We start from the raw sequence: 9,631 nt of genomic DNA on the forward strand, positions 1-9,631 counted from the left end.
GGAAAAAAAGAAGAGGGGATGGGTAAACTCAGGGGTTAAACATGGGGGGTAATTGGGGGTTAAATAATGGGTGTAATCAGGGGGATAATGGGAGTAATAAGGGGGAATATGGGGGGGTAATAGGGGGGAACGGGGGACTAGTAAGGGCGCGGATGGGGGGGGAAATGGGATTGGTGTTATGGGGGGCAGGAATGGGGGCCCTGGTGGGATCGTATTTGTGCTATGGGGAAAGGATGGGCGGCTGGGCAGCTAAGGGTGACGGGCGAATGGCCGGGGGGGGGTTGGTCTCGTCTGACCCCACCCCCCTCCTGTCCCCCAAAGGCACAAGCCCAGGAGGTCAGAGGGCAGCTCTGGTCGATTAGCGGGGGGGGGCTCACTGAGAGGGGCCTAAAGCACGCTCGTGTGGGACTGGGGGCGCGGGGCTGCTGGCACGAGATCCCCAGACCTCCCCTCCTATATCCACCTGGAGGCTGCATCCATTTCCGATCCAGGGGGACCTCACGGGATCTAGGGGGGCGTGAAGAAGGACATCGTAGTGGGGTGGTTGGGGGATTGGGCTATGGGGGTGGTTTAAGGGGGGGTAATTATGGGGGAGGCCGTTTTTTATGGGGGCAAGTGGGCGGGTGGGGAGGACTTTATGCACTGGGGAGGGGATGGGGGCGATGGGGAGGGGTTATGGATATACAGGGATGGGGATACCTGGAAGATGGGGGATAGGGAGTATGGGTTGTATAGGGATGGCTAAAGATTAAATCGGGGGAATAGGGATCGGGGATATTTGGGTAAAGTATGGGGGTATAGGGATAGTAGGGACTCGGGGATATGGGTAATGTGGTATGGGATTATGGTAGATTATGGGGAGTTATAGGGAATTGGAGATGGTGGGGACACATATAGGCCGCTTGGGGATACTGGGGACAATAGGGATTGTTGGAATTATGGGGTATGATGAGGATCAGGGGTTATGGGATGGAGATATTGGGGATTATGGGGAATGGGGATGGGGTTATGGGCATATATGGGATGGCAATTCATGGGGATAATAAAGAGAGGATGGGGATATTGGGAGATGGGGGCTAGGTTGCGGGGATACTAGGCGTTCAGGGCTTGTGGGCTGGGTTCCGCCGCATTGCTGCTCTGGGCATTCGGCCATTACATTTCGCAATCTGGCTTGCTATTTTCGACATGAAAACCTTCAATCTCGCGCATACATCATCAGCAGGAAGAATCAAAGAGGAGTGTCGTGGGCAGCGGGGCTGATATGCCGTAGGGGTGGGGGCGGTGCACAACTGGGCGTTGGGTGGGGGGGGCGCAGTGGGCGTCTGGGGTGGTGAGTGGGGTTGGGGGTCTCAAATGGGTGGGGGGGGGCACAGGGGTGGGGGCAGTGCAGTGGGTCTTGGGGGTCTCAGTGGGGTGGGGGGGGGCACAGTGGGGTTCCTGGGGGGCTCAATTGGGGTTGGGGTGTCTCCAATGGGGTGACTCAGCCCACACGTTCCCTAGGCCCAGGGAGGATGTCAGCGTCAAGAAGGAGAAGAAGGAGGCGCGAGCGGCAGCGCGATGGACCACAGCGGGGCCGGGGGCGGCCGAGCGTCATCCAGTCCCACTCCATCTTTGTAGCAGTGGACCTTCCTTTGCTGTTCACCATCTTCGATTTTCCTGTTTACTCTTTTTTGCTGTTCTTTTTACATGCACCACCGTAAGCTTAGCGCGCCCAGTTTGGTTAGGTGTGTGTGCGACGTGGGCGGTGCCGAGAGATAGTGAGTGAAGAAAAGGGTGGCGGAGGGTGTGGATGGGGGCTATGGAGGCTACTGGGATGGGACTGGGGTTGGGTATGGCGGATTGGTGGGTATGGGAGGGATTGTCCTATGGCTCAGGATGGGTGGGCTATGGGGGGAGGATTGGGGCTATGGAAGAGTGGAAGTGTTGCTAAATGTGGGCTAGGTATTGTGGTTCGCTATATGGCGCAAGGGATTGGCGCGATCTTAGTGGGGCATAGGAGTGGGGTGTTCTATGGGGTGCAAGCTAGGATGGGGCTGTTGGGTATATGGATGGGGGCTATGGGATGTGTGTACTATGGTGGCGGCTATAGGATGGGGTTCTGATGGCAGGATGGGGGGTTCCTCATGGGGGCAGGATGGGGGTTCTATGGGGCATGGAGATGGGGGGTTCTATGGGGCAGGATGGGCCCATCTGAACCCTCTCCATATAGGCGGTTCCTGGGACAGAGCCATGGAGGTGTCGGACTTGGGCCCGTCCCACATCATCAACATCAAGAAGGAGAAAGATGTCGGAGACGGGGCGAGGGGAGAGGGAGAGTCCAGATCCTGCGTCAGGCGTTGCGAGAAGGACGACGTTCAGTGGGGGGGGGGAGTTTCTGGGGAGGGGGACTCCCCGTACTAGACCATTTATGGGGGCCAGGGACCCTTTGGCTGGCTGAGGTGTGGCCGCGTTTTGGTCGGAAAAGAAGAGCGGGACGCTAAGACCACTGCCTCCCACACCTCTGCGTTCTGCGCATCTCATCGTTGTCCCGGTGCTGTGGCAAAGTTCTGGAAACGTACCCCCGTGGGACTCGAACCGCTAGACGACGTGCGCAATAAACCGTGCAGAGCGGAAGCAGAAGTGTCCCGAGACTGGCGAAGTGCACGTTGGGATCGGCGGGTTCCCGGCTTGGTTCTTCAGGGGGCGAGGGTGGCCCAGAGCTGGACGACCCCCCAGTATGCCCCCATTATATCTGCGGATGGGTGCCAAGCGAGGAGAAGAAGGGTGGACTGTGGGACCCCCCAAATCTGATAAAGGAGGCCTAAGGATGTATAAATGTTTTAGCGCAGCGGCAAGGTGAACTTTGGGAAATCCGAAGGTCGGTCAGTGGGAAGTACCACCCACCAAAAAGCGGCTCAAGCTAGCGCGAGATTGCTGGCCCACGTATCTCTATATGGAAGGCACCCATGACCACACCCCGCGAGGCCAGTCATGCCAACATCCACAGTTAGATGTGTGGCACACGTCCGCATTGCCCCGTACTGTTGCCACACAAAATAGCCGATTGGACCACACCTTCCACTATTGCACCACCTCACATGCGGGCTCCTGCCGCACCCATCTGCGCCCTCCTCCCGCGACATCAGAATGGCACGTTCTATCTCTGGTATGTGTAGTTCTACACCACACAGCGAGTAGACAGAGAGTAGTCGGGGATAGGGACGCCAATCTGTAGATCGAGTTACCCCCAAGCGCGACCCATCGCCCTAGTTGAGAGCACCACTGACCATATCAATGCAACAAACCCCAAACACCCATTGCCAACTACTGGCCCACCCATGAACACATCCATTGTTCACCATGCCAACCCTCCTCGGCGGAGTTGCACTCCCGACCCATTGCCCGCTAGGACTATTGGCTCGCAATTGGCAGTCTCCATGCCCACATCCATGCCACGCATCGTCTAATGCCCACCACCCATTGCTCACTCATTGCCCACTCACTGCCCTCACTACTCCATTGCCATCCCGCCAGATTGAGCCCTCGTGATCCCATAATGGCATCCCCCCGAGTAACCTCACGAATGTGATTCGCAATGCCAAAACATACTAGCCAACACCCAGCACCGTTCCACGCTTCCACTAGCCGCAAACACAGCCCTTACGCATTGAACCAGAGCATCCACTAACCTAAATGCCTCACCCAAGCACCCACCCATTGCCCGAGCGCGTGAGGGCGCAATGCCCCAGCTCGACCATACCACCGCGGCACCACCAATGCCCATAACGGGCGGCCGCGGCAATAGCCTCGGCGGTCAATAGGCTGACCCACTTTGTCCCAAAACCCAACCGCACCACCTTCCGACACCACACCATAAATGCCATCCACAACAATCTGACACATATATGCCTCACCCATGCCCACCCAACACCCCGGCACATTGCCCACCCAAGCCCACCCAACCCCACCGCAACACCCACCCAATGCCCACCCATTGCCCATCCCAAATTGCATTACGCCATTACCCACCCAATGCCCACCCAACCACCCACCCATTGCCCACTCATTGCCACCCATTGCCGTACCTAACACCTCACCACTGCCCCACCCACTGCCACCCATTGCCCACCCATTGCCCACCCAACACCAACCCAACACCAACCCATTGCCCACCCAATGCCCGCCTAATGCCCACCTATTGCCTACCCAACCCCAACCCATTGCCCACCCATTGCCCACTACCAACACCACCTAACACAACGCCATTGGCCCACCCAATGCCGCCTAATGCGGGCCACCTATTGCCTACCCAACCCCAACCCATTGCCCACTCCATCGCCCACCCAACCCAACCCAATTCCTAACCCATTGCCCCACCCATCACCCCCCTCCCCGCAACCCCTCCTACTCCCCCAATCTCTCGCATTCGTCCATCCCGCAGTGAAAGAGTAGCCGTGTGTAATGATCGGTCCTATAACGCCCTGCCCCCGTTGCCGCAGCCCCCCCCGTCTGCCCGCAGGACGTGACCTGCGGCGCAGCTGCCTGCAGCTTTGGCTCAAGCGGCGTGCGGCGGGAGAGGAAGCTTGCTGTTCGCTGCAGCCTGCCCCGGACACGCTGCGGGCATGCCACACAACGCAGGACAGCAAAGCAGGCAGGGCTGAGCTGCAGGGCGACATACGACGGGAAGGGGCTTCAAAGCAGGAGAAGGGGCAGGTCAGCGAGGGGGGGGAGTTGGGGTTATTGGGGTTATTGGGGTTATTGGGGTTATTGGGGTTATTGGGGTTATTGGGGTTGTGCAGGTTATTGGGCGTTCATTGACGGGATTATTTGGGTGGTCATATTGGGGTTGTGCAGGTTATTGGGGTTGATTGGGGTTGTGCAGGTTGTTGGGGTTACTTGGGGTTATTGGGGTTGTGCAGGATTCATTGGGGTTATTTTGTGTGTGTTGTGCACGGTCTATATGGGCTATTGGGGTTATTGGGCAGTTATTGGGGTTTTGGGTTGTGCAGGTTATTGGGGCTGATTGGGGTTATTGGGTTTGGGGTTCTTGGGGTTATTGGGGCTCACACTTCAGTTAGTCACGATGGTCTGGGGTAAAGATAAGTAATATCTGGTCAGCCTGCTAACCTTTTCAGCCAGGTGTGAGGTTTTGGGCGTTTTGTGCTTGTTCGTTGTGGATATTGAGATAGAAGATGTATAGGTTGCGCGGGAGTTATTGGGGTGCGTGCAGGGTTAATATTGGGGTTTATTTGGGCGTTTATTGGGGTGTTGCTCGCCGACGGGTTTATTGCGGGCCTCCTATAGAGAGAAGTGTGGGCGCGCGCTCATTGGGCAGATGGTTTTGTCTGCCTAGGTTGCTTGGGGTTCCCTATATATATAGAGAGAGTTTCTTGGGGGTTTATTTTGGGGATTGTGCGGGGTTTATAATTAGTGTGTGTGTGGTGTCTGCGGTTAATGGGGTTGTGCAGGTCAATTGGGTGTCTGGGTTGATTGTGGGTGTTGGTGGTAAATGTGTTGTTGGGTGGTTATTCGGGGTTATCTGAGGGTTATTGGGGTTGTCGCGGAGTTAGACTTGGGGTCAAGTATTGGGGTTATTGGGTTGTGCAGCGTTCATTGGGGTTATTGGGGTTATTGGTGTGGTTATTGGGTGTTGTCAGGTTATTGGGGTTATTGGGGTTATTGGGGTTATTGGGGTGTTGTGCAGGTTATTTGGGGTATTTGGGCGTATTGGGGGTTATTGGGGTTGTGCAGGTTATTGGGGTTATTGGGGTCTATTGGGGTTATTGGGGGTTGTGCAGGTTTATTGGGTTACCTTTGGGTGGAGTTGACCATGGGGTTATTGGGGTTCTATTGGCGTGTTATGCAGGTTATTGGGGTTTATTGGGGTTATTGGGGTGTTTGGGGTTATTGGGGTTATATGGGGTTGTGGCAGGTTTATTGGGGTTTTATTGGGGTTGTGCAGGTTATTTGGGGCTATTGGGGTTGGTGCAGTCATTGGGGTTATTGGGGTTGTGCAGGTTGTTGGGTGTTATTTGGGGTTATTGGGGTTGCTGGCAGGTTATTTGGGTGTTATTGGGGTTGTGCAGGTTATTGGGGTTATTTTGGGGTTATTGGGGTTGTGCAGGTTATTGGGGTTATTGGGGGTTTGTGCAGGTTCTGTTGGGGTTATTGGGGTTATTTGGGGGTTATGGGGTTGTGCAGGTTATTGGGGTTATTGGGGTTATTGGGGTTATTGGGGTTGTGCAGGTTATTGGGGTTATTGGGGTTGTGCAGGTTATTGGGGTTATTGGGGTTATTGGGGTATGGTTGTGCGGGTTATTGGGGGTTGTTGGGGTTATTGGGGTTGTTGCAGGTTCATTGGGGTTATTTGGGTTATTGGGGGTTGTTGGCAGGTTATTGGGGTTATTGGGGTTATTGGGGTTGGTGCAAGGGTTCATTGGGTTGGTGCGGGTTATTTGGGGTTATTGGGGTTATTTGGGGTTGTGGCAAGGTTATTTGGGGTTAGATTGGGGTTGGCAGGTGTAATTTGGGGGTTATGGGATTTGTGGCGGTTATTGGGGTTATTGTGGGTTATTGGGGTTGTGCAGGTTATTGGGGGTTATTGGGGTGGGTTGGGATTGTTGGGGTTGTTTGAGTTGTTGGGGTTATTGGGATTATTGTGGTTATTGGGGCCATCCCTGAGTGCCCCCCATATCCCCATATCCCCATCTCCCCATCTCCCCCAGAAACTCAGCTCAGTCGGACTCTCAATCTGTGCACTGTCTGACCTCGCCGCGAGGGGCAGCTGGGCAAACTGGTGCTGCGGCAGGTCGGGCCGCGTGCAGCTGCTGCTTGGGCTCTAGGTGTGACCTCTGGATGTGAACCATGGGGTCACCTGCTTCCCTTCCTGCATGGTACATGAATGGGGGTATAGGGGGTCAATGGGGGGTATATGGGGGGTATGAAGTCAGCCATAGGGTGGATGTGGTTGGGTTATGGGACACTCCCTGCTCCTTCCTGCAGGTACAATGAATGGGGGTAAGGGGGGAGTGGGGTTAATGGGGGGTAATGGGGGTAATAGGGTGGTAACTGGGGTGGCTATGCAGAGCCATAGGTGTGTTGGTGGGTTGGGGCCTCTCTATTCGGGACACCCTGCTTCCTTTCCTGCCAGGTACAGGGGGGAGTGGGGGTATGGGGGTAATGGGGGGGAGTTGGGGGGTTGGGGGGCAATGGGGGGTATGGGGTAATAGGGGGTAATGGGGGGATGAGAGCCATTAGGGTGTTTTGGTGGGTTTGGTGGTTGTGGGGACACCGCTGCTCCTTCGCTGCAGGTAGCAGGGGGGAGTCGGGGGGTATGGTCGGTAATAAGGGGGGGAGTGGGGGTAATGGGGTTAATGGGGGGAATGGGGGGGAATGGGGGTAATGGGGTGTGTTAATGTGCGGGGGCTATGAGAGCCTTAGAGGTGGATGGTGGGTTGAGGTTATGGGAGCCAGGCTGCTCCTTCCTGAGGTACATGGGGGCAATGGCGGGAATGGGGGGCATATGGGGTAAGCTGGGGCGGCCAATGGGGGTAATAGGGGGTAATGGGGGGCTATGAGAGCCTTAGGGTGGATGGTGGGTTGGGGTTATGGGGACACCCTGCTCCTTCCTGCAGGTACATGGGGGGCAATGGGGGAAGAAGGTGGGGGGTAATAGGGGGTCTGTATGGGGCCAAGTGATCGGCAACTGATGGGGTCTGTGAATGGGTTGTTATGGGGGTCTGTAGGGGCCTGCCCCCATATGGGCTCCATACTAACCCCCTAAATCGTGAGCCTGGTGTCGGTGGGGAATCGGGGACGGCCGCTCGGGGGAGCTGACGGTGCTGGGTCACGTCAAGCACAAGTTGGTTTGTTCCGCGAGGAATCTAATTTGTGGAGCGGTAAGGCTAAAGGGTCTAACATACCACAACCACAGCCCCACACCACAGCCCCTATCCAACCACAGCCTCATATATCGACGCCATATACAGCCGCCATAACTAAGCCCACAACCATATAACCTCAGATAACTCACAGCCCCCATAACCCACCTGACGCTATGGGTGTGCTGGGGGGCAGCGCTGTGGTTGTGGGGCAGGGGTCTCTGTGTGCCCCCCCCATATGGGGCGCAGTGGGATGGACTGAAACTCAGCAATGTAAAAGCCTTTTTCCATCTGTGTGTGTGGGGCCGCCCTGCATCACCCCCCAAGTGCCCCCTACAACACCCCATGCCCTCCCTATTGCCCCATAGAATCACCCCCCCCATTGGCCCCATAGCTGCCCCATGCAATTGAATACTGCCCCAAGAGAATTTACCCCTTGCCCTCTATATTTACCTTCCACCCCCCATCCCTCCAGCTGCCCCTTTTCAATTGCCCCCATGACAGTTCCCTACCGGCCCACAATTACCCCCTTTATTTCTTTACAATTGCCCCCCTTCCCCTGTAATTACCCCCTACAATTGCCCCCAACTCCTTTAACACCCCCCTACAATCACCCCCCACTCCCTATAATTGCCCCTACAGCTCTTTCCTGCTCCCTATCATTACCCTGGCAATGCCCTCTGCCCTTTCCCATTGCTCCCACCCTATAATTGCCCCTGCAATTACCCCCCACCCCCTGCAATTGCCCCCATTGCCGTTTGGCCACGCCCCCATTCCCCGTAGCCCCGCCCACATCCTTTAGCCCCGCCCACATCTCCGTAGCCCCGTCCATATCCCTTAGCCCCGCCCGCCTCGCCGTGACTCCGCCCACATTCATGTGGCTCCGCCCCCTTCTCCCCGTGGCCCCGCCCCCTCAGCCTCCAGCTCCGCCTAAGCCCCGCCCCCCTCTCCCTGTTTCCTCCCCTCTCCACCAATCGCAGCTCGGCGTCTGCGGGGCGCGTTCATCGGGCCAACCAATGAGAAGCGCGCGGGACTCGTGCGAACCAATGAGAATCGCGCGCGCAGCGCGGGCTCTGCTCGGTGCGTCGTGTGGTGGCGGCGGCCTCGAGCGGGCGGTGCCGCCATGGAGCCGCTCCGGCCCGGACAACATGGCGGACAACATGGCGGACAACATGGCGGACAACAACATGGCGGCGGGCGGGGCTGGGTACCGGGCTGGGTACCGGGCTCGGTACCGGTGGGTGCCCGTGGCCGCTCTGTGCTCCCGGCCGTGGCCTCCCCTCCTCCCCCGGGCCCGCCCCGCTCGGTTCCGTCGGTCCCGGCCGAGCTGGGCCGCGGTTTCTCGGTCCGTCCGTCGGTTCCGCCCGGTTCTGACGCTGTTCCCGGTCCGGAGTCGCTCTCGTCGCTGCTTTGGAGCCTCGGCTTCAACCCGCGCCCTCCATCATCACCATCATCACCATCACCACCATCATCCCACACGGAGCCGGAGCTGCGGCCTCTCGGTGTGTCCCAGCCCGGCCCGGTCCGGCCCGGTTCGGTTCGGTTCTGTTTGTTTGCGGCCTGTCGGTGCCGTGGGCCCGTCCCGGTGCCGGTGTTCGCTGTGTTCTCATTGTCCCCCCCCATCCATCCTACAGGCCGTGCCGCTCTGTGCCGCGCCCTGCACAGCCCGCAGAGCCCCGGGGTGGGGGGACGAGGAGCCGAGATGGGGGCGGAGATGGGAGCGAGGGGACGGTGAGTCAATGGGGGGGACGGGGCGGGGGTGTCTGTGTGTG

General features: G+C 57.6%; 1 protein-coding gene across 1 annotated transcript in view; it reads left to right on the forward strand.

Moving 5' to 3' along the window:
• Positions 1-8,797: 8,797 nt before the first annotated feature.
• Positions 8,798-9,631, forward strand: part of PIWIL2 (piwi like RNA-mediated gene silencing 2) — a 13,279-nt gene continuing 12,445 nt past the window's right edge. The window contains exons 1-2 of the mRNA XM_015850806.2: positions 8,798-9,361; positions 9,494-9,590. Of these exons, the coding sequence (XP_015706292.1) occupies positions 8,876-9,361; positions 9,494-9,590 (583 nt within the window). The 5' untranslated portion in view covers positions 8,798-8,875. The remainder of the gene's footprint in view (positions 9,362-9,493; positions 9,591-9,631) is intronic.

The sequence above is a fragment of the Coturnix japonica genome, unplaced genomic scaffold (genome assembly GCF_001577835.2).
Source record: "Coturnix japonica isolate 7356 unplaced genomic scaffold, Coturnix japonica 2.1 chrUnrandom541, whole genome shotgun sequence".
NCBI classification, from domain to species: Eukaryota; Metazoa; Chordata; class Aves; order Galliformes; family Phasianidae; genus Coturnix; species Coturnix japonica.